The sequence below is a fragment of the Ambystoma mexicanum genome, chromosome 10, assembly GCF_040938575.1.
Source record: "Ambystoma mexicanum isolate Mex_15411 chromosome 10, UKY_AmexF1_1, whole genome shotgun sequence".
NCBI classification, from domain to species: Eukaryota; Metazoa; Chordata; class Amphibia; order Caudata; family Ambystomatidae; genus Ambystoma; species Ambystoma mexicanum.
The window spans coordinates 193952416-193978257 of record NC_090932.1 but is presented as its reverse complement, the minus strand read 5'-3'; the positions used below and the strand labels follow the sequence as shown (position 1 = coordinate 193978257).

At 47.6% G+C, this 25842-nt stretch overlaps 1 protein-coding gene across 8 annotated transcripts in view; it reads left to right on the top strand.

Annotated features, from left to right (window-relative positions):
• The window catches only part of SORBS3 (sorbin and SH3 domain containing 3), a 683012-nt gene that overhangs the window by 392680 nt on the left and 264490 nt on the right, over window positions 1-25842 (top strand). For all 8 annotated transcript variants that reach the window (XM_069617708.1, XM_069617705.1, XM_069617709.1 and 5 more), the window contains 2 exons: window positions 9004-9067; window positions 21694-21787. In XM_069617708.1, coding sequence (XP_069473809.1) covers window positions 9004-9067; window positions 21694-21787 — 158 coding nt within the window. The remainder of the gene's footprint in view (window positions 1-9003; window positions 9068-21693; window positions 21788-25842) is intronic.

Below are 25842 nucleotides of genomic sequence, written 5' to 3'. Positions count from 1 at the left end.
TGGTGTAGCAATGCAAGCATGTCCTCCAGCCCCAATATCGCAACTGCAAGTGGGATCATTTTGGTGTGGAAAGGGGTGTGGTGTGTGGGTGTGCTCCTTTTGTGCTGACCCAGACTCCATTGCCTCCACCTGTGCTGATTGTGTGCACCTGTGGCAGTTGGGAACACTGCACATTGCTGTTAACGGGTGATTCGCGATGCCGGTGATGCCGCCATCCCAGTATCCCTTATTACCGCCTTCGTGATGCTGGTAATTGCATATCCGTATGACTTGTGATGTCCTCCGGTTAGCGCCATCCCGGTATTGCCGGCCCGAAGGGCCACGTGCCTGCGCGCATGCCGGTACGGGGGGTGCACAGTGTTAGCGGTGGTGCTGATACCGGGTTGTCGACTCGGAATAGGCCGGAGCAGAATACGGTGCCGGTATTACCTTACCGGCATCGTTTTTCCATTACTGCGTAATGAGGTCCTATATCTCAATCTAAAATCTTTTTGCAAACTTTTGTGTAGATTCTTCAAATAGCACCACATTAAAGTCTTTACATTATTTTGGGACTGCCCTCTAATTTTGCTCCCTCTTGACAGAATCCCACCAAACTTTGCAAAACCATGTATATCTATATACATACTCATTTTGCCAACTGTTGTGCAGATTCGGCAAATGGCAACACATTTATAAGCCTTTACAATATTTTGGAACATCCCCTCTAATTTTGCCCCCTCTTCACAGAATCCCATCAAACTTTGCAAACATATTCAGAACTAGGTCTACATGCAGTTTCATTGAGTGACGCCAGAGTTATAAGCCATCCAAAAACTGCTTTTCACCAACCCTGTAATGCAGAAATGGGCACAGATGTCCTAGGACATCTGAAGTGTCTGCGGACACTACAGGGCTGTCCCAGGGCATCTGGAGTGTTCTCAGACTTTCACAGGATGAAAACCTTCGGGGGATGAAAAAAAATCAGTTTTTTGGCTTCTTATGGCCATATCCCATCCCATCCTCATCACCCCCACAGCCCCAGAGATTGTTTGTTGAGTTTGACAAGTGCAATGTTGCGGTTTTTTTTTCTACGGCGGTCAGCAATAGTCAGCAGAACCAACATGGTGGGTGTTTCACGAAAACGGATGCATTTCACGCTTTTGCCCATCCAAGCAGCGGGTGCGCCCGATGTCCGCGGACCTCACATTGCCCGATAGGCCAATCAGATGACTGTCCGAGGACCGAACAGGGAAACGGGTCTGCGGACCGAACCCAGATATCACTAATTATTTTGACTTACGTTTAGTCCATTTTAAAGACATCTACTGGACAGATGTACACCAAATTTACAAAAGCACGCTTTCGGGACCAAGCCGTCGCTCCTGCTGCAAATTTGGTGAAAATCCGTCCAGCGGTTTGGGCTGTAGGCGTGAGCAATGTTTTTTCCATTATGTCTATGGAAAAAAATATGTTTTTGAGACCCTCCTATATGAGACCCCCCCTATAACTTTGCCCCCCCTTGACAAAACCTCACCAAACTTGCCAAAAGAATTCAGAGCGACCATATACTTTTTTTGCAAAATTTGGTGGGATTCGTCCAGGGGGAGCGAAATTATAAGCCGCCCAAAAAGTGCTCTCCCTATGGGTTTAGCAATTTAACCATAACTACATGGCCGCTACTGCAGGCCATCTAATTACAGGGTCTGCGGTTGCGGCCCTGTAGTTATGGTTAAGTTGCTCAACTCATAGAAAGAGCACATTTTGGGCGGCTTATAATTTTTCCCACATGGACGAATCCTCACCAAACTTGGCAAAGAACAGTATAGGCCCCTCAGAATGATTTTGCAAGGTTTGGTGCGCTTTCGTGTTGGTGGGGCAAGGTTATAGTGAGGGTCCCAAAATGTGTGGAAATCCTCATAGATGCAATGGAAAAAATATTTTGCTCGCGCCTAAAGCCCAAACCGCTGGACCGATTTTCACCAAGTTCACTCCAGGAGTGGCGGCTTGGTCCCGACATTTGATGTAAATCCATCTAGCAGTTTTTACAAAAATTGCCAAAAAGTAGGTACACATAATTTGTGATATCTGGGTCTGGTCCGCAGACTCAATTCCAGATTTGGGGTCCGTGGATGCCTCTGGACGAATCGGGGTCTGACGTGATGTCTGCGGACATCGTACCTGCCCGCTGATTGGATGGTGAAAAACATGAGCTGCGTCAGATATTTTGAAACTGTCTCCACATTGGATCCGTGGACAGCAACCAGTGTCCGCAGATAGCGCAGTGGGGGAAAAGTCTGGAAATCACATTTGGGGTTATTTGGTGGTCGAAAGAGGGGCTGGAAAGGGTCGGGGAGTGCAGTAAAGTTGACATGAAGCTGTTTTAGTAGGTGAAAAAAAGCTGTGCAGGAGCCACCGTGTATGCGGACATCGCTGCTGACCGCAAACAACGTTGTGAACAAACAGTTTGGAAAACACATTTGGGGTTATTTGTTGGCTGAAAGAGGTTGTGGAAAGGGTTCATGAGTGGAATAAAATTGATATGGAGCTGTTGTTATGGGTGAGAAAAGGGTTTAAAGGTGTTGCTGAGTCCACAGTCATAATTTGGATGACAGGGGATTCTGGGTGAGCCTTGTTATTTGAAGGTGTATTGTACGTACTTGTTATATGGTTTGGAAAAAATTCCCTCACCCCCCTCCAGGGCATCCTCTTTCACATTCATCCTCTCTTCCTCTTCTCCCTCATATGTGGCACAATCGTGAACAATATTCTCAGGCTGCACCGGCTCTGCTACAAATGTCACAGGATTTACTAGGTGACATTGAATGGGATGAATTGATGCATTTGATACTCTGAGTCGTTAATGTGGATTTAGACTTTTCTAGAATCTCTAAGACAGCACGCTCCACGTACAATGCCACTGGGCAACCCATATTAATTGTTGAAGAGATTTGAATCGCAAAAGCTGCTTTCACTAGAGCTGCTCACAAGGGAACTGACCCTGCATCACTAGGTCTAGGAGTCCACTGTAATACGCAAAAGGTTTGTGATCTAGCAATGCTTTCTGGGTCAGGACTGCTGTCATCACCTTCCCATTTGAATGTGAAAATAGAAAGAATGTCTTCTTGTAATTCGTGGTCGCCAAGACTGGAGCATTGCGGATTGCAGCCTTGAGTTCCAGAAAGCAAGTCCCCATTTCCTCAGACCACTCTTTCGGACCTTTCACCTTCTGTGCTTCCTTTAGTCCTTGCAGTGAGGGCTTCACATAACAAGAGTAATTCAAGATCCATGATCTGCTGCATCTGTTTCACTGTTTCTGGCTGAGGTATATTATGAACTGCAGTGGCTCTCTCTGGCATTACCTTTCTTCCTGCAGGCGATATTACTTGCCAGAAATATATTACCTCTCTCTGACAGTACTGCAAATTTCCTTTGTCCACTTTGTACCCCTTCTACACAAGCAGGGTTAGGAGCATTATGGAGTTTCCTCGACACTGCTCATCTGAAGTGCTTCAGACTAATAGATTGTCCACGTACTGGATTACTGTACTGGACACTTGTAAATTCCCCAAATCCATCTGAACCACCCTGGTAAAACCACACCCTCTTTTTTTCTTGTCTTCTTTTGCAAAAATGCACAATATTTGCTTGAATCTCCAACCAACCCTTGGCCTCTATCCCTACCACTTCATCTAAATCATGCTGCACTTCTTTGGGAAGTCCCTTCTTTAGTATGTGGGAAATAATTGCCACATTCGTGTCTCATGCTTCTCACGTCTCTGTCCTCAAAATGTGTTTGTCAGGATCATCATCCAATTTCTACATCATGTTAGCTCAAATTGAATTGATATCAAGTGTATCAGGATACATAATCCACAAGGCCCCCCTTACCTGGGCCCTAAAATGGGCCCTAAAATCATTAAAAGCTGCTCCATCATGGGTATTTGTATCCAACTAAACTCCTATACACCCCAATCTCTTCCAAAGCTCATTTGACTGCTCCACCATTAGGGCCGTGAATAAGCTCTTCATGTCACATATGACCAAAATGACTCTGGTAGTGTGTTTCTCTAATGCATAAATCCACTAACCCACCCCTGCAGTGAGTGAAGGGAGTGTCTTCATGAAGTTATTCCGGTCCGTGTGTGACCATGGGACATAATACGTCCTTCCCAGACCCTTCTAGAGCAACGGAAACTGGGTTACCCCCGTTTCTTCTTGGGCTTCCCCCATCTTTGCCCTACTACTTGCTATAGCCGTGTGAGTTCCCCCGGTGCAGCCTATGGTTCCATGGTGTGCTTTTTATTGCTGCTACTAGAGCGGGAGGTAGAGTGGGTATGCCTGGCTCTCCCTGCTTGACATCCCATTCCTCTCCTTCTTCATCGTCTACTCCAGCTACTACATCCTCTGACCCTTCTACAGGCACAGAAGCATAATCAGCACTACCATAGAGTGGTGTCTCCCGTCCTCCCGGCTCAGGACCTGTACCCGTGGAAGCATCCCTGTTCTCCATATCCACCTCAACCATTCTGATAACCGAGTTTTCCAATCTAACAAGAACCTGCCCATGTCTCGACCTTCCTTCTTCTACATCCCTTTCCTGTCTACTCACTTCCTCCCGCGATTCCTCTCTTTGCTGCCATAGCAGCATTACCTCTTCCTCCTCTAGACTTAGTGCTTCCATCCTTTTTTCCCGTTCTGGCACATCTACCACTCTTCACAGCCTATCCTCTATTTTAGCAGGGAAAGGCCTAACCTCTTCTTTTTCTCTCATTTGCAGCCCTTCCTCCACCCTTAATTTACCTGCTGACCTAGCAGTCGGGGGAGTTATCCCCTTCCCGCTCTCCGTTTTCAACCTCTCTGAAGTTACCTTTCCACTTTCCTCAAAATCCCAGTTCTTTTAAATCATAACTGATGGAGGCGCTACCTGTTTCTGTCTGGCAACAACTGGAGTAGCCGCTGCGGAAAAGGGTGGTACAAACTCTGGGTCTGTGTACCCTTTTGCTGGCGATAAAGGGTAGCACCCATATGGGGGCGGTGCAGAGGAATTGCTGCACACTCCTTTTTGGGGCCTCCCCCCACAATTTCAACATTATGGCCCTTCCTGCCTTTTTCAGACATCCTCCATAGTTCAAAGATGTTTAACCACTTTTCTAACTTCGAGCCCTTGTACTTTGTAGTTAAAAAACTTATGCAGGTTCTCCAATATCCCTGTATCATGGGTCCCTCAATAGGCCAAAAATGTATAATTTTCCCCTTACACTCCCGCAACCATTCTCTATGATACTTTAAAATGTTCGCCTTATTGCCGGGCAACACATGGCACAAATGATTCAACTGAGTCTCCATACTCCAACCCAAGCTATCAAAAATGTGTTTCACAAAAAATCTGGTACCGAGCCAAACCTGTGGCAACACCCCCCCCCCCAAATGTTTAACCCCAAAACGCCCTTTTAACCCGTACCCAATTCCTTAGTTGTACTTCACACTCATTCATCATACTCGTCCATACCACAATTACCTCATTCAGCTACTTACTTTAATTCTACTTCTCAACTTCTCACTTTTACACAAAAGACAGCATCTTATCAAAAACATTTGACGGCCAATATTTGAGATATCCCCACCACTCGAACTTAGGAGGGGCACAATACTTTTCACTACAGCACCACTGCTCTTGCTTCTCTCTCTTTAGCTAGTACAACCTTTTCTACTATAAGACCTTCTTTTTGTGACTACAGGAAGTTTCCCCTTCACTACTTCGTCTAACCAAGAAGACTCAAGCGAGGGTTCCACCCACATGGCTAATGCAAGGGATCTCAAGAGCCTACTTCAGAAAGGTATCTACGGTTGGATTTACCATAAGATACCACCTCACCCTTTGGTGAGTGCTCCAGCCAACCACATAAGCAAACTAAAGGGAATCTGAACAAGCCTCACACTGGCTGTGTGCAGTAAGATACCACCACATACCTCTAAAATAATAAATAAGATAATGAAATATATACAGGGACTCATAACACAGAACAGTTCGATCACTCTGTCAAAACATCCACCTTTCCAATCCACACAACCTCAACTAATTTCACCCTTCCACTCCAAGTCTACACTTACCAAAACCCCTTAAATCAAAGAAACAAACCCTTTCCGCCCCCCTATTTATTTTCCCCTTGCTTTACACTCCAAACGTGCACTCACATGAACCTGAGGTGCTCCGATGTGGTGCTCCGTCAAGTCATCCTGCACAGCTGGGCCACGGCACCACGTCTCTGGCAAGCAGACAGACCTTTAACCAAAAGGGCGTTCGCAGACCTCTTTTTCATCATGCACGGAAGTCGGATCCCTGTCGTGAGGTGCTGCAGCTGAGAGGGATGGACAGAAGACCCATAACATCTCAGAAAGCCTGGGCTCCTACCCTGGCTCGCCAGATGGGTGGATGGGCCTTTAATCACCTTGAACCAAACAAGCCCATCATTTAAGAAGTGAGTACAAAGTTGTACATAAAGCAAGTTTATTGTACAATTCTCTGGGGAGCAGTTACGTGGTGTTGCAGGACCAAACTAACCCAAGTCTCAACAAACCTCATCAATTCACATCTTTTATACAGTTTGCAACAATTAAAACACTCCCAAATACAATCCACCCCCCAAACATGATTGGATAAAATCATCTTCAAAGAAATCCTATCTTTTCCCAATTCCTACATTTTCATCATCCCGTTTTATCTTAATAGTCATCTTCAGATTATATTCATATCACACCTCTTCTTAGGATTCATCTGTAGTAGGTCATGACGTCAGTACATGGTTAAACATTGGTATTGAAATATAATTTATTACTAGCAATAATTGGCCTAAGCCATTTAATCCCTAACTCTTGACTTGCCCATGGCTTGCATGAATATTCCCTGCGATATGAGGAAGGCTGGGAGAATGATTTCTCTTTGAGTTAGTGATGCTTTCTCATTCCCCAGGTCATTTTCCAATCTACAAAGCTCCCTCTTCATCGCACAATTGCAACTCCTGATTAGCCTTAGGCACTGGCTTACCCCGCGTTTTACTACTGACCAAAATAAATACTGAAACTACTTCTGTCACGCTCTCAGGCATCAGGAGATTACATCTACTATCTACTTATCAGACCATCAAAACTCATGGCTATTTTCTACAGCTGTACTGACCACGAAGGTTATGAAGTTACTTATTCACCTATTGCCTGGCTATTAAAACCTCACAGAACCAGTTTCAAAGTTCACTTTGCAAAACAGCCCTTGACTACCGCGTTTCTGTTTCATTTTTGAGATTCATAAATGCCCCTTGTATTTGTTTTATAGGACATGTATGCTTTTTACATTTGTTGGGTTTAACATTTTATCTTCCTGCACGCATGCAAGCAAATATATAACAATTTCTAGGTCAACAGGAACAGTAAAGTAACGTATCCCATCCGTAATTGCCTATACTTTGATACCTATGAAATTGCAACATAGCACCGAGCTGGCTCCCACCCCCAGTTAGCAATACGGTGCACGCAACACCAACCCCTCATAATCAAGGGGACCTTTCCTGACCACCCCGACTTTCATGGCCATATTTATTGCCAATTCTGCTCAGAAAAGGAACTTTAGCAGATAGCCAGTTGTTTTGGTGTTTTTCAGCCAGACTTACATGTAACAACAATTAGTCTGACTTATCATTAAAGAATTTGTATGACTGGACATTTAAAGAGATGGCTAGCTGTCTATGCTGTTGTCTGTGTTGAATAAAAAGCATGTACACATTGGTAAAATGCTGGCTTTCACAAATGCCTTATGAAGGTACATGGAAAAAAACACTTGTTTATGTTATGTTTAGAGATTGCTAACAAAGCCTTGTTATGGCAAAGAACATTTAAAGATATAACCATAACCGGGGTGTCTTTCATAAAAAAGGATTCAATGTTATGTGTTAAACAGAATTAATTTGGGATGAGGCATAAACAGGGTGCCTATTTACTGGCATCTGTACAGTTTACCCGATTAACAAACAAGAAAACAAGAAAGTCAGAAACTCGATCCACCAGAAACCATAATGAATAATTATGATGCGTCATAAGGAAGAATGAGGATGTGTGATGACTAATGCACGAGGAGGAAGGAAAATTCATTAGGAGTGGAGAGGAGGAAAACAGAAAAAGGAAGAATGAGGGTGGGCGATGACTGATGCAAAAGGGTAAGGAGATTAAATAAGGAGTGTAGATGAGGAACACAGAATAAGGACGATGAGTCATAAGGAAGAATGAGGATGTTGATGACTGATGCATCAGGAGTAAAGAGAATGAATAAGGAGTGTATAGGAAGACTACAGAATATGGGTATTGCGTAATAAGGAAGAATGAGGATGCGTGATGACTGGTGTACGAAGAGTAAGGAGAATGAATAAGGAGTGCAGAGGAGGAATACGGAATAAGGATGATGTGTGAGGAGGAAAAATGGTTGGAATGTCCTAAAATGCGAGAACTGAGGAGGACTGCAGGGAGGAGGAAAATAGATGTTGGAGGCAGTGGAGTGACCAGGGTGACTGAGGAGGTAGAGGGTCTTTTGAGGAGCAAAGGGGGAGGGTTGAGCAGGATAAAGGAGGATGTTTTGAAATGGATACTGTGAAAGCTGTTTTCTCTGTTATATTGGTCATGTATTCTTAGCATTTACCTGTAGGTGTGACCTCTGTGGGTCTCGAGTCAGTTATTTGATATTAAATGACACTCTCCCCTCCACGCCACTGTGGAGGTACTGGATGGCGTTAAACGTAGAAATTGAATGTTTTGCTGCCAAGGATACTGTGTCTGAATTAGTTGGAAGGTATGGGTTTAGCCAGGCAATGTAAGGGGTCTCTTTCGGCGTTCAGTGCTTGGAAAGGTTTGCCCGGCGGTAGGTGGGGGTTGGGGGTGTTACAGGGTGTGAGATGGTGCTTCGCTGATTGCCCACTTACCATGGGGCCAATGGTCAATGAACAATGACAGTCATTGTTTCTTTTCTGTTCTCCACAGAGTGTGGACAAGCCCCGGGACTGGTACAAGAGCATGTTCCAGCAAATCCACAAGAAGATTCCAGGTAAGAGCCGTTCTTCCCCAGGCCCTGACCTTAAATTACTACCAAGGACTGATCACAGACTGATCCCATGGCATTGACACTGCTGCAGGCCTGATCACATGATATTGACGCAAGATGTGATCCAATGACACTGCCCTAGGTCTGATCACATGATACTGACGCACGACGTGATTCAATGACATTGCCCCAGGCCTGATCACATGATACTGATGCAGGACGTGATCCAATGACACTGCCCTAGGCCTCATCACATGATACTGACGCAGGACGTGATCCAATGACACTGCCCCAGGTCTTCAGCCTAAAATGATGTTCCAGGCCTGACCCTTAGAAACGGATACTTCTCGCATGTATTATCCAGTTACACTGCTTGAGCCCTTGATCCTAGAACACTGCCCCAAGTCTGCTAGTAGGACACTGATACTTTCCCAGTTTCTGGCCGCATGACACTGCCTAGGGCCCGATTCTGCAGCATGGCCCCCGGCTGCTGCCTATGACACAGCCCCAGAACCCAATCCTAGAACACTGCCCTGGGCCTGATCCCATGACACTGTCACAAGCCTCTTCCAATGACACAGTTTTAGGGCCTTAACCTAAAGCTGTGCACAGGCCCAATCAATACATGCTGACTCAGGCACAGCCCCAGGACTCCATCTTAGAACAAAGCCCTGGCATGATGCCATGACCCTGCCCCAGAACCTCTCCCCACAGCACAGCCATAGGGTGTCACCCTAGAAGAATGCACATACCAGATCGTATGTCACACTGCCCCAGGCCTGATCCTGTGGCACTGCCGTGGGCCAGATATCAAGACACTGCTCTTAAACCTAACCTGACAAAGACTGTCCCAGGCCAGGTTGCAAGAGCATTCCCCACAACCTGTTGCTAGAATACTGCCCTGAGATGGGCTGAACGCAGGAAAAGGCCCCCATCTCTTGTTCTGTGACGCCGTCCCAGAAATGATCGCATGCCAATGTCTCAGAACCTGATCCTACAGCACTGCCCTAAACGTAGTTCATGGGTGCTGCCCAAAACCTGATCCTAGAACACTGCCCCAGTCCTGATCCTTCAACACTGCCCCCAACCCTAATACCAAAACACTGCTCCAGGCCTGATACCATCACACTTGCCCCGGACCTGATTCAAGAGCATAGGCCCAGGACCCAGTTTTAGGACACTGCACCAGGCCCGATTCCCTGTTGCTCACACTGCCCCAGACCCTGAGTTCAGAACAAGGCATCAGTCTTGACCCTGGGAAGAGGATACTTGCCACAGGCCGTATCTCATGACGGTGCCTGAGCGCGTGATCCTAGGCCACTGCCCTAACCTTATCCTAGGACACTGGCACTGCCCTAGGCCTAACCTGATGTCACTGTCCAGAACCGGATCATAGAAAACTGGCCCAGGCCTGATCCCATGACATTCCACAGAATAATCCTGAGAACCCTGATTCTAGCATGCACCTCTTCCCCCAGATCTGATCCTATGACTATGGCCCAGGCCCGACTCCCTGACACTGCTGCAGGGCCTGATCAAAGAACGCTGCCCCGTACCTTATCCCATTACACTGTCACAGTCACAGGCCTGATGCCATGACACTGCCCCAGGACCTCACCCTGGAACAATGACTTACTCATGACACGTCCACGGTCTGATCAAATCCATTGAATTCCTTTCTTGTTTGCTAAAAGCTTACACACCATCCAAACACAGTGCACAACATAACTACAAAAATAACATGATCCTAAAACATAAAAAGCCCATTTCGATGAACACTCTCCCTGATGGGATGTTTGAGTTTAGCCACCCACCGCTGTTAGATATTCTGGAAATGTCATTAAATCTTAAGGGGCTTTGTGCCTTAAAATGCAAATAAGTCATGAAAGAGCCGCCAGGGAGTGGCTGGTCCCCAGACTATAAATGCATCCAGATCTATTACTGGACGTTCACAATAATTCACATGTATGTATGTATATGCAACTATGCTGCATACTAGTAAAGTGCATGGTTTTACACGAAGCATTTAAAGGGGCAATTAGAATGGTGCTTTGGGATGCTTTGACAGTTTCGACGTTACATTGCTCCTTACATACAATTGAAGAAGCCAAAGCAACTAGAAATACTGTAATCCATGAAGCGCAATAAAGCAGGACCTTCTTGGTATCACCTACACTAACTATGCAGTTGATAACAAGATTCTCCTCCCATTTTCCAGGGATTACAATAAGGATTTGGCCTTGGTAAATAGGGTGTATATCATCATCCAGGTATAGATGGCAACCCATGGTCTATGCCTGAATGATGATAAAACAGAGCTCATCATCCTAGGGACTCATTCTAACCTCAAAAAGCTAAGCCAGGACTACACCTCATTTGAGATTGATGGTAATATCATCAAGGTGTCCATGGAGGTGAAGACACTTGGCTTTTATCTGGATGCCACCCTTTCCTTCGACAAACAGGTGAAGTCTATGGCATCTGCCACCGCTTACAAATGTAAGCTCATTAGAGCAGGCAAACACTTTCTCTCAGATAACAACTGCCTTATCCTAGCTAGAGTCTTGATCCTATCTAGACTCGACTATTGTAACACCCTCTACATTGGTGCTAATAAATCTATCACCCAAAGAATTAAAATCCTACAAAATAACGCCTTGCGAGCAGCCCTTGGTGTGTCCAAAAGATCGCACATTTCCAAGATCAGGCGCCAAAACAACTGGCTGTCCACCCAAAACAAAATCCACCTAAAAGTGGCTTCCCTTGTTCACAAAGCTCTGAACAATGCCGCACCAAGCTATCTCACAGACAAATTCCTAAAAAGAAGTTCTGCACGTCCAGCTAGAACTTCCAATGCCAATAGCCTCATCATACCAAGATTCAGGCTAACTAAGGCGGGGGGAGGTCGCTTCCAGGTTCGAGCAGCCCAATTATGGAATTCACTGCCTCACCCTTTACGTGAGGAGCAGCCCTTTCCGAAATTCAGATCCAACTATATCAACCTGCTGAAGTCTGCTAATGACTAGCCCACTAGCTCATACTGATCTCCATGAGACCTCCTAGTGTAGATACGCTATAGACCTGCCTATTTGTTGCTCATGCGTACATTTTCACTTTCCCCCTCTGGCTGATGACCCAATGTCCTCCTAGTGCCTGTACATATGCTGTCCTCATTGTAATCTGTACTTGCAATTGCTTTCTATGTCCTGTAAATATATTGTGATCTGCATGTAATCCATGTCCTTGTAATTTACGCCTCGCATTTTCCGTACCGCTGCGCCTGGCTACCTTCGGCTCTGGTGTGCATTATAAGTGAATAAAACAAACAAACAAACAAACAAGCAAGTACTCTCAACCCCACGCCATAACTGTTCCTACACGAATACTTTAAACGTGTGAATACACTTTACCAAAGAGAGGGCTACACCTCATTAGACTGACTCTTTGGGAGAAAACAGAAGGTATCTTTTGGCATCTGCATTTGTTGAGATTCAAACAAGGGTCGTTTCACTTTCCTTTTGATGCCAGCCATTAACCTGCAGGCAACCAGCACTTGCTGCCAGTCCACAAATGATGACCCAATCAGTTATCCCTAGGCACCTTTACTCCCTGCACCTGCGGCCATGTCCAGAAAGACAGCCCAAACACTTATCCATAGGCACTTTTACTCTGAGCACATGCCGCCAGGCCCAGAAAGATAACACACACACTTATCCATAGGCACTTTTACACCCAGCACTTGCAGCAAGGCACAGAAAGACAGCCCAAACACTTATCCATAGACACCTTTACTCCCAACACTCACAGCCAGGCCCAGAAAGACAGCCCAAATTCTTTTCCATAGGCAACTTTACTCCCAGCACTCACAGCCAGGGCCACGCCCAGAAAGACAGCACAACCACTTATCCATAGGCACTTTTACTCCCAGCACTCGTGGTCAGGCCCAGCAAGACAGCCCACACACTTATCCATAGGCACTTTTACTCCCAGCACTTGCAGCCAGGACCAGAAATACAGCACAAACACATATACATAGGCAACTTTACTCCCAGCATTCGCGGTCAGGCCCAGAAAGACAGCCCAAACACTTTTCAATAGGCACCTTTACTCCCAGCAGTCGCGGCTAGGCCCAGCAAGACAGCCCAAACACTTATCCATAGGCAATTTTACTCCCCGCATTTGCAGCCGACCCCAGAAAGACAGCACAAACACTTATCCATAGGCACTTTTACTCCCAGCACTTGCGGTCAGGCCCAGAAAGACAGCCCAAACACTTATCCATAGGCAATTTTATTCCCAGCACTTGCTGCCAGTCTCAAAGAGACAGAGCAGCCACTTGTCCCTAGGCACTTTTATTCTACCTCCTAGGTATGCCAACACAGGGGCTTGGCCCAGACACAAGATCCTAAATGTGTGCTGTGTGTGTCTCCTTGGCAGCCAGCTCATAGTGGTAAAGTCCCGCTGCCTTTTACCAATGCAATTCTCCAAGCACTTGTATTGATGATAGTATAGCTTCATGACTCCAGTCCATTTTCTGATTTCATGACCTTTTGATCATTTTTAACTGAGAGAACAGCTCTCAGAGAGTGGGGCTAGGGTCTAGGGGCACCTGACATGATGGACTTCATGGTGCTGCAGCTGGCATGGTCGCCCTGGAACTCATCCTCTTGCCTGAATATGCCCCTGCCACTCAGCTGCATGTTTTGGTCCTCCCTCTGCCTTGGGGCAATGTGGACTGGCTGCTTTATTTCGACGCATTTCCCGCAATTGCAACTGTTCCTTTGCCCCATCTTTCAACATAATAAATGGCCTATTGATCAAACGAATGCCGAAGACCTCCCCATAGACCCACCTCCCACTACTCCCCCTGAGTGCACAGTCATCGCCATTCTTGGTACCAGACTCTGGAACCTCAGGCTGCCCTGCCAGCATGGGGCCGGTGCCAGACCTTGTCTCTTTCATTTGCTGCTTGTCCCTACGGCTTCCCAGCACAGCCCACTCGCTGCGGCCTAAGCTGACTCACAGCCTAAGCCAGTTTAAATGCATATGTTTTATTTGTATCGTGCTCATACACAAGTGTTTCAGAGCGCGACGAGGCAAGGGAGGGGAACAAGGGAGGACAAAAACAACGATCTTACTAGGCCCAGTGACTTTGGGAACGCGCAAGTGCAGAGGAGAGGGACGGGGCAAAAGTGCAAGGGGGAGGAGAGGAATGGAGAGTGCAGAGCAAGGGATAAAACAACTGATAGTGCAGCCAGCAAGGTGGCAAGTGCAAGGTTAAAGCGCAGACAAGGGTTTTCTAATAGGTGCAGGTAAGGGGACTGTAGGGTTTGCAGACACAGACCCAAGTGCAAGGGTTGCCAGGAAGCAGTGCGGGTGTGTGGCTCGGTGTGCAGGGACCTTGGCCCGAAAATCAGAGGGTAACCAGGTACCCGGTGCCGAAGCAGACAGATAAGCAGGGGAGAGGAAGAACAAAGGCAGAAGCAAAGAGGAGGGTCTTGAGGTGCTTCCGGAACGGAAGATGGTTCTCCTCAAGTTTCAGAGAGGCAGCGAGGCTGTTCCAGAGGGAGGCCCCAGCCGAGGAAAGAAACATAATAACAACCATGCCGCTCTCTTTCCCATAGAAAACATTTTTTGTGCTGTCTCTGCCCCACATTTTGTGAGTGCACCATGTTCTCTGGGCCTTCCCCTGGCATCCACACCTCGCCTGCATTTTCTCTTTTCCGCCTGTTCTACGCCTCGGTTGCTAATATGTCCTCTGCCTCTACCCGCTGTCCTTCGGAGCTGTCACTGTCCTCTGTGCCTCCCTACATTCTGACCCACCCCCTACCCTCTGGTTCTGCCCCTGTATGTGCTGGCTTCCCATCTATTCTGGTCTGCCAACTGTGACCTGTCTAGCTGCCCTGTCCCTGTCTTATGGCCCTACCACTGCCATCTGGCTGTGGCCATGTTCCTGCCAGATTCTCTGGCTGTGCCCCTCTCCTTCGTTCTGGAGTTGTCCTCTAGTTCTCGCCTTGTCCTCTGGCTCTGATTTTGTCTGCCTTCTAGCTCTGCTCACTGTGCTCTACCTATGCCACCTAGTTCTGCCCCTACCCTCCGAAGATGTCCCTTGCCTGCAGTTGCCTCTGTGCGATGTGCCCACACCTCTCATGCATTCTAGTTTTGACCTCTGTCCTATGACTCTGCCCTGTCCTCTACCTTAAACCCAGCCCGCCCTAGGGCGACGGACCCTGTCATTGCCCTCCAGCCATGATGCCTTTTCATCGGCTCAGCCTCCCCATAGGAGTGCCTTCGCACTGCCCCTGGCTGCCTCCTATGTCTGAACATATGTACTCCAACACTGACCAGTCTCAATGGTGCCATCCTGGCTTATTGTACAGTTCCACTGTGACGATGATGATATGTGCGCACTATGCTGTGCTTTCAGCCTCAGGGTGTACTGTAAGACTGCCGAATGTAACTGACTCTTCTTGATACTACTGGCACGCCACAGGCCCTCCGCCGCACTGCAATGTAAGGCCATGCTCAATGATGCTTTGCATTCGCCAACAGACAATCACTGATGATATGACATGATGTGGCATTTATAGCGCGCCTGTACACAAGTGTTTTAAGGCGCGACGAGGCAAGGGAGATGGAGCAGAGGGCAGACAGACAACAATCTTACTAGGCCAGGTGAACATTGAGATCGCCGAGGGATAGAGGGAATGTAGCAGCTTTTCCAAGGAGTGTATTCATGGCCTGGATGGGAGTTTGGGAATATGGAAGCTCTTCCTGGAAGTGACTGCTAAGGCTCTTCTGGTGGTTCGGGAAGTGAAAGCCTTTCCAAGGAATTTCTGCCTTGGCAATTCCCAGGGAATGCTTTCTTGCCCACGAGAGGCAGTCGGGAATATGGAAGCTTTTCCTAGGAATTTCTGCTTGGCTGTTCCCTGGGAATATCTGCTCGGCCTTGGCTAGCTGCTGGTAATCTGGAAGCTCACTGCACTATACATACAATAGTTAATAATTCATTAATAATAATAATACATAATAATTAATAATACTAATAAAATGTTAAGCAGAAGGTTTTCCTTTGGAAACGCATCAGCTCCTCCACTGGTGGAAGGTCTTCCTAGACCTAGAAGATTTCTAGGAATTCCTGCAAGCCTTTGGCTGGCCATTATGCAAAGCCAGTTAATTGGAATGCCTATTTAGTTTAAGCTGGTGCCTGGGACTCCTTCTTGGCCTCATATGGAGCTTGGGAATGTGGAACTGCTACATGTCCTTGGCTGGTGTTTCCTAATGCGGATGCTCTTCCTGGGAATGTCTGCTTAGCTTAGGCTGGTGGCTGGAACTCCTTCTGAGCCTCAGATGGGCGTTGCGAATGTGGAACTTCTTCCTGGCCTTGGCTGGTGTTTCCTAGTGCAGATGCTCTTCCTGGGAATGCCTGCTTTGCTTAAGCTGGTGGCTGGGACTGCTTCTTGGCCTCAGTTGGGGCTTGGGAATATGGAACCTCTACCTGGCCTTGGCTGGTGTTTCCTAATGCGGAAGCTCTTCCTGGGAATGCCTGCTTAGCTTAAGCTGGTGGCCGGGACTCCTTCTTAGCCTCAGAGGGGGCTTGGGAATGTGGAACTTCGGCCTGGCCTTGGCTGGTGTTTCTTAATGCGGGTGCTCTTCCTAGGAATGTCTGCTTAGCTTAAGCTTGTGGCCGGGACTCTTTATTTGCCTCAGATGGGGCTTGGGAATGTGAAACATCTGCCTGGCCTTGGCTGGTGTTTCCTAATGCGGATGCTCTTCCTGGGAATGTCTGCTTAGATTAAGCTGGTAGCTGGGACTCCTTCACGGCCTCAGATGGGGCCTCGGAAAGTGGAACTTCTACCTGGCCTTGGCTGGTGTTTCCTAATGTGGATGCTCTTCCTGGGAATGCCTGCTTATCTTAAGCTGGTGGCTGGGACTCCTTCTTGGCCTCAGATGGGGCCTGGGAATGTGGAACTTCTACCTGTCCTTGGCTGGCGTTTCCTAATGCGGATGCTTTTCCTGGGAATGCCTGCTTAGCTTAAGCTGGTGGCCGGGACTCCTTTACAGCCTCAAATGGGGCTTGGGAAAGTGGAACTTGTACCTGCCCTTGGCTGGTGTTTCCTAATGTGGATGCTTTTCCTGGGATTATCTGCTTAGCTTAAGCTGGTGGCCGGGACTCCTTCTTGGCCTCAGATTGGTTTTGGGAATGTGGAACTTCTGCCTGGCCTTGGCTGGTGTTTCGTAATGCGGATGCTCTTCCTGGGAATGTCTCCTTAGCTTTGGCTGGAGGTTGGTGATATGGTACCTCTTCCTGGGAATGTCTCCTTAGCTTTGGCTGGAGGTTGGTGATATGGTAGCTCTTCCTGGGAATGTCTCCTTAGCTTTGGCTGGAGGTTGGTTATATGGTACCTCTTCCTAGGACTGTCTCCTTAGCTTTGGCTGGAGGTTGGTGATATGGTTGCTCTTCCTGGGAATGTCTCCTTAGCTTTGGCTGGAGGTTGGTGATATGGTAGCTCTTCCTGGGAATGTCTTCTTAGCTTTGGCTGGAGGTTGGTGATATGGTAGCTCTTCCTGGGAATGTCTCCTTAGCTTTGGCTGGAGGTTGGTGATATGCTACCTCTTCCTGGGAATGTCTCCTTAGCTTTGGCTGGAGGTTGGTGATATGGTAGCTCTTCCTGGGAATGTCTCCTTAACTTTGGCTGGAGGTTGGTGATATGGTAGCTCTTCCTGGGAATGTCTTCTTAGCTTAGGCTGGTGGCTGGAACTCCTTCTAAGCCTCAGATGTGCGTTGCAAATGTGGAACTTCTACCTGGCCTTGGCTGGTGTTTCCTAATGTGGATGCTCTTCCTGGGAATGTCTGCTTAGCTTAGGCTGGTGGCTGGAACTCCTTCTGAGCCTCAGATGGGCGTTGCGAATGTGGAACTTCTTCCTGGCCTTGGCTGGTGTTTCCTAGTGCAGATGCTCTTCCTGGGAATGCCTGCTTTGCTTAAGCTGGTGGCTGGGACTGCTTCCTGGCCTCAGTTGGGGCTTGGGAATATGGAACCTCTACCTGGCCTTGGCTGGTGTTTCCTAATGCGGAAGCTCTTCCTGGGAATGCCTGCTTAGCTTAAGCTGGTGGCCGGGACTCCTTCTTAGCCTCAGAGGGGGTTTGGGAATGTGGAACTTCGGCCTGGCCTTGGCTGGTGTTTCTTAATGCGGGTGCTCTTCCTAGGAATGTCTGCTTAGCTTAAGCTTGTGGCCGGGACTCTTTATTTGCCTCAGATGGGGCTTGGGAATGTGAAACATCTGCCTGGCCTTGGCTGGTGTTTCCTAATGCGGATGCTCTTCCTGGGAATGTCTGCTTAGATTAAGCTGGTAGCTGGGACTCCTTCACGGCCTCAGATGGGGCCTCGGAAAGTGGAACTTCTACCTGGCCTTGGCTGGTGTTTCCTAATGTGGATGCTCTTCCTGGGAATGCCTGCTTATCTTAAGCTGGTGGCTGGGACTCCTTCTTGGCTTCAGATGGGGCCTGGGAATGTGGAACTTCTACCTGTCCTTGGCTGGTGTTTCCTAATGCGGATGCTTTTCCTGGGAATGCCTGCTTAGCTTAAGCTGGTGGCCGGGACTCCTTTACAGCCTCAAATGGGGCTTGGGAAAGTGGAACTTGTACCTGCCCTTGGCTGGTGTTTCCTAATGTGGATGCTTTTCCTGGGATTATCTGCTTAGCTTAAGCTGGTGGGCGGGACTCCTTCTTGGCCTCAGATTGGTCTTGGGAATGTGGAACTTCTGCCTGGCCTTGGCTGGTGTTTCGTAATGCGGATGCTCTTCCTGGGAATGTCTCCTTAGCTTTGGCTGGAGGTTGGTGATATGGTACCTCTTCCTGGGAATGTCTCCTTAGCTTTGGCTGGAGGTTGGTGATATGGTAGCTCTTCCTGGGAATGTCTCCTTAGCTTTGGCTGGAGGTTGGTTATATGGTACCTCTTCCTAGGACTGTCTCCTTAGCTTTGGCTGGAGGTTGGTGATATGGTTGCTCTTCCTGGGAATGTCTCCTTAGCTTTGGCTGGAGGTTGGTGATATGGTAGCTCTTCCTGGGAATGTCTTCTTAGCTTTGGCTGGAGGTTGGTGATATGGTAGCTCTTCCTGGGAATGTCTCCTTAGCTTTGGCTGGAGGTTGGTGATATGCTACCTCTTCCTGGGAATGTCTCCTTAGCTTTGGCTGGAGGTTGGTGATATGGTACCTCTTCCTGGGAATGTCTCCTTAGCTTTGGCTGGAGGTTGGTGATATGGTAGCTCTTCCTGGGAATGTCTCCTTAACTTTGGCTGGAGGTTGGTGATATGGTAGCTCTTCCTGGGAATGTCTTCTTAGCTTTGGCTGGAGGTTGGTGATATGGTAGCTCTTCCTGGGGGTTTATAGTCAAAAAGTCGAAAACTTAATTTCGAATAGCAAAAATGTCGGAAAAAAAATGTCGAATGTAAAAAAGTCGAAAACACATACATATAATAGGAAAAGTCATAATTTCGAAAAAAAAATGTCGAAAAAAAAATCGAAACCCCAAAACACTTTTTTTTTTTTTTTACACAAATACTAACATTTTTTATGGGGGGGGGTCCCCCCCCAACCCCCCCATCCCAAACCCCTACCCCAACCCCCCCTCCTCCCCATTAGATATACCTTTAATTATTTTAAAAAAATCTTCAATATAATATTCAATAATTAATTCATTATTTAAAAAAAACATCCCAAACCCCTACCCCCAACCCCCCCCCCCCTCCTCCCCATCACCCCACCCCCCATGGATATACCTTTAATTATTTAAAAAAAAAGTTTAATAAAATATTTATTATTAACACATAAAATCGAAAAAAAACCAAAAAAAATTCGACTTTGTTGTTTTTCGACATTTTTATTTTCGAATAAATATTTTCGACATTTTGACTTTCGAAAATATTGTATTCGAAAATATGACTGGACACCCTTCCTGGGAATGTCTCCTTAGCTTTGGCTGGAGGTTGGTGATATGGTACCTCTTCCTGGGAATGTCTCCTTAGCTTTGGCTGCAGGCTGGTGATATGGTACCTCTTCCTAGGAATGCCTGCTTAGCTTTGGCAGGAGGTTGGTGATATTGTAGCTCTTCCTGGGAATGTCTCCTTAGCTTTGGCTGGAGGTTGGTGATATGGTAGCTATTCCTGTGAATCTCTCCTTAGCTTTGGCTGGAGCTTGGTAATATTGTACCTCTTCCTGGGAATGTTTCCGTAGCTTTGGCTGGAGGTTGGTGATATGGTAGCTCTTCCTGGGAATGTCTCCTTAGCTTTGGCTGGAGGTTGGTGATATGGTAGCTCTTCCTGGGAATTTCTCCTTAGCTTTGGCTGGAGGTTGGTGATATGGTAGCTCTTCCTGGGAATGGCTCCTTAGCTTTGGCTGGAGGTTGGTGATATGGTAGCTCTTCCTGGGAATCTCTCCTTAGCTTTGGCTGGAGGTTGGTAATATGGTACCTCTTCCTGGGAATGTTTCCTTAGCTTTGGCTGGAGGTTGGTGATATGGTAGCTCTTCCTGGGAATTTCTCCTTAGCTTTGGCTGGAGGTTGGTGATATGGTACCTCTTCCTGGGAATGTTTCCTTAGCTTTGGCTGGAGGTTGGTGATATGGTAGCTCTTCTTGGGAATGTCTGCTTAGCTTTGGCTGGTGGTTGGAGATATGGTAGCTCTTCCTGTGAATGTCTGCTTAGCTTTGGCTGGAGGTTGGTGATATGGTAGCTCTTCCTGGGAATGCCTGCTTAGCTTTGGCTGGTGGTTGGTGATATGGTAGCTGTTCCTGTGAATGTCTGCTTAGCTTTGGCTGGAGGTTGGTGATGTGGTAGCTCTTCCTGTGAATGTCTGCTTAGCTTTGGCTGGAGGTTGGCTTGTGAATGTCTGCTTAGCTTTGGCTGGAGGTTGGTGATATTGTACCTCTTCCTGGGAATGTTTCCTTAGCTTTGGCTGGAGGTTGGCGATATGGTAGCTATTCCTGTGAATCTCTCCTTAGCTTTGGCTGGAGGTTGGTGATATTGTACCTCTTCCTGGGAATGTTTCCGTAGCTTTGGCTGGAGGTTGGTGATATGGTAGCTCTTCCTGGGAATTTCTCCTTAGCTTTGGCTGGAGGTTGGTGATATGGTACCTCTTCCTGGGAATGTTTCCTTAGCTTTGGCTGGAGGTTGGTGATGTGGTAGCTCTTCTTGGGAATGCCTGCTTAGCTTTGGCTGGAGGTTGGTGATATGGTACCTCTTCCTGTGAATGTCTGCTTAGCTTTGGCTGGAGGTTGGTGATATGGTAGCTCTTCCTGTGAATGTCTGCTTAGCTTTGGCTGGAGGTTGGTGATGTGGTAGCTCTTCCTGTGAATGTCTGCTTAGCTTTGGCTGGAGGTTGGTGATATGGTAGCTCTTCCTGTGAATGTCTGCTTAGCTTTGGTTGGAGGTTGGTGATATGGTAGCTCTTCCTGTAATGCTTGCAGGGCCTCAGCCTGTGCCTGAGATTATGTAACCTCTATTCTGGAATGACCTCTGTCAGTTGGGAATGTGGAAGACCTACTGGGAATGCCTGTTTAGCTTGGGCTGGGGGTTGGGAGTATGGAAGCTCTTCCTGGAAATGCCTGCCTCCCTCTCATTTTCTCTCTTCTAGAGACACGGTACCTGGGATTTCTCCTGGAGGATGAAGCTGCTGAAATGGGGTCGCCAGAGCGGAGGGGCAGGCTCCCACCAGCGTGCAGTGACCGGTAAGTAACAGGCTACATCCCAAGGCTATCACACAGTGGGGTGTGATGGGCATATCACCTCAGGGGTACATCTTCCATTTCAGGGCACCCTCACTGCCCCTTCACACTCCTACTCAGTGCTTTAAGTGGGGTGAGAAATGGAGGGTGGGGGGGCAGTGTAGTCCTGACCAGGAGGTGTGGCCTAACTGCTGGGCCTGACCTAATGGGGGGGCAGCACCCCCATGTAGGGAAGTCTGCATTGTGCAGGGGTAAAGGTCATCACTCTGTCTTGGTTTAGCCACATTGATTACAGTCAGTAGGCGAAAAAGCAAGGTCCACAACGGTATAATAGGAAAGGGGCATTGCAATGTCGGAATGAAATCACATACTGTTAGCTGACAAGACCTACATACAAGTGTATATGTAGTCCACTTCAGCTAACAGGGTGAGGCGGGAGTTGGGGATTGCATTTTGATGTGTTAATGGGTCCCCACAACATACATCACTGAGGACCATGCTCTGTCTCCTACAGGCAGCCCTTTATCCCTGTGGGCTGGGCAAACAATGACAGGGTGATGACCTCTGCACAATGCAGGCTTCCCCGCATCTGTCTGCTTCGCCATACATTGGACACATGGAAAAAGGCCAAAGCGAACTTCACGTTCTAGCCACATGATGGCGATAGAAGACCGCACACAAACATTTCAGGATCAATCGGTAGTGTGGGAGCCCCCTCAGAGCCCAGGTTGAAAAACCGTTTTTGGAGACTGCCGAACTCTGCTCCAGTTAACCCCTGCCCACTTAAAGCCCTCCTCCTACTCCACTTCTTGGCTCTCATCTTCCCTTCTAACGCCTCTGTCTTTAGCTGAACTCCTCATTCCTCACTCTTCAGTCCTCATTATTCCTCCTACACCCTCCTGACCAGGAGGCATGAAGCCCGAGCCGCAGGAATGATGTCAGAGCACTAGGAATGATGACTGCCGAGTAGAAATTATGACTGATGACTGAGCAGGAGGAATGATAAGCATTAGGAATTATGACTAAGCAGGAGGAATGATAAGCATTAGGAATGATAACTGAGCAGGAGGAATGATGATAAGCATTAAGAATGAAATTATGACTGAGCAGAATGACTGATGATAAGCATTAGGAATGATGGCTGAGCAGGAGGCATGATGCCAGAACCACAGGAATGATGTCACAGCACTAGGAATGATGACTGCAGAGTAGAAATTATAACTGAGCAGGAAGAATGATGATAAGCATTAGGAATGATGACTGAGCAGGAGGAATGATGATAAGCATTAGGAATGATGACTGAGCAGGAGGAATGGTGATAAGCATTAGAAATTATGACTGAGCAGGAGGAATGATAAGCATTAGGATTGATGACTGAGCAGGAGGACTGATGATAAGCATTAGGAATGATGGCTGAGCAGGAGGAATGATGACTGAGCAGGAGGAATGATGATAAGCATTAGGAATGATGGCTGAGCAGGAGGAATGATGATAAGAATTAGAAATGATGGCTGAGCAGGAGGAATGATGACTGAGCAGGAAGACTGATGATAAGCATTAGGAATGATGTCTGAGCAGGAGGAATGATGATAAGCATTAGGAATGATGGCTGAGCAGGAGGCATGATGCCAGAGCCACAGGAATGATGTCACAGCATTAGGAATGATGACTGCAGTGTAGAAATTATAACTGAGCAGGAAGAATGATGATAAGCATTAGGAATGATGACTGAGCAGGAGGAATGATGATAAGCATTAGGAATGATGGCTGAGCAGGAGGCATGATGCCAGAGCCACAGGAATGATGTCACAGCATTAGGAATGATGACTGCAGAGTAGAAATTATAACTGAGCAGGAAGAATGATGATAAGCATTAGGAATGATGACTGAGCAGGAGGAATGATGATTAGCATTAGGAATGATGACTGAGCAGGAGGAATGGTGATAAGCATTAGGAATGATGACTGAGCAGGAGGAATGATAAGCATTAGGATTGATGACTGAGCAGGGAGACTGATGATAAGCATTAGGAATGATGGCTGAGCGGGAGGAATGATGATAAGCATTAGGAATGATGGCTGAGCAGGAGGAATGATGACTGAGCAGGAAGACTGATGATAAGCATTAGGAATGATGGCTGAGCAGGAGGAATGATAAACATTACGAATGATGACTGAGCAGGAGGACTAATGATAAGCATTAGGAATGATGGCTGAGAAGGAGGAATGATAAGCATTAGGAATGATGACTGATGATAAGCATTAGGAATGATGACTGAGCAGGAGGAGTGATGACTTATCACTAGGAACGATGACTGTGTAGGAGGAGTGATGACATCTCTAGGAGTGATAACTGATCACTGGGATGGCAACTGAGCATGAGGAATGATGACTGAGGAGTAGAATGATAACCAAAGAGGAGTGATGATGACTGATGCGTGAGTTGTGAAGAGGAGCATTGAGGTGTGAGGAACTAAGGATGACACGCAAGGACGACATATGATACTGTCCTAAAGTGTAGAGTGTGTGATGAGTGAGGAGGACGGCCGAGGAGGAGGAACAGAGGAGGATAAAGGCTCAGGAGTGAGAAGGACACACGAGGAGTAAGGATGGGGAGAGTTCAGGATGTCCTGATTGGATGTTGACTGGGGGGCACAGAAGGTAATGAGGTGACTGCCAACACTGGGGCTGTTCTATGGAGAGGATGGAGAGTGCAGTCACTCAGGGGCCACACTGCGCCTGCACTGTAGGGATAAAGGGTGGGCTTGAGCAACACTAGGGCACCTATGGGGCCACTGGAGGTAAAAAGGAGATATGAGCAAAACTGGGGCTGCAGTGTGTGGTAAGTGGCACGAGAAGCAACTCCAGCGGCAGTGCAGGGGATGCACTATTGGGGTGAAGAGGATGCTGGGCGTCCATGGGAGACGATGGGTGGGCATTCAGTGGAGGGAAGAGGTTACGTCAACAGTGGGGCTGTTCTCCAGAGGGTAAAGAAGAACCGGCAGTCACTCTGCAAGGGGTAAAAAAACACGAGTCAACTTCATGGATGCACAATGAATGTGAGGGGCAAAGTGGGCAGACACAGAGGTGAAAGGTGAGTGGGTGAAGGGGTGCAGGATAACACACAGAGACTAACTGAAAGAGACAGGCCACATGCAAGACAAGTGGGGAGGGCATATAATGGCTGAGGCGGGTTCAAGTGTGGTGAAACGGGACGTGTAGAGTTAATCAGAGTAGAGGGACTGTAGCGGGAGCCTAGAAGTGCCAACCGGCGTATGATTGACATGGGAGCAGATTTTGTGAGAGTGGGAGAAATTGAGACCACACAAGACACAACCCTGAGTGACTGGACGAGACGGGCATGGGAGAGGCGACTACGCCTGGTCAGTGTGAGAAAGGTGAAGTGAGAGGAGGAAAGGCGTGGCTGTGCAAGAAAAGGCGGAAGAATGGCCCAATTACTTACCAATAATCTTTGTTATACCGAGTCCTACTGCTTCCTGTCCCATGTGGTGCCCCAACCTCCAACAAAGGCTTTACATGATTATAATCAAAAGTAAAGAAGGACTACTTACCCCATCCAGCGGGAGGAGGGATCCTCCCCCAGAGACAACCCGGAGAAGAATAGGCAGCCTCGTCGAACAAACCAGACAAACAAAGCAGAATACTGCACACCCGTGAATTTATTAATGGAAGCGAGCAGTTCACAGAAGGCAGAGTATATTTTGCGCTGCAGAACCCTCCCTGGGGACTTTCAGCCACCAATGGCGCAATACGTTCGAGGGGGGAAGCCCATGCGTCCGTCAATGTTAGAGACCCTCTGGAAGGCCGTCCAAGACTTAGCCACCACCCCTCAGTGGACCTCCCGCGCAGCCTCCCTGACGGACGGGTGACAGTCAGCTGGATCTCCCGTGCACCCTCCCTGACGGACAGGGGACAGCCAGCTCGAGAAACACTTATGTTCAGGCACGTTATAAATGCCACATCATATCATAGCACCAAAAAATAGAAGCTTTGACCCAACGACTAAGGGATGCTGTGGATGGCTGGCAGCCTGCCTGC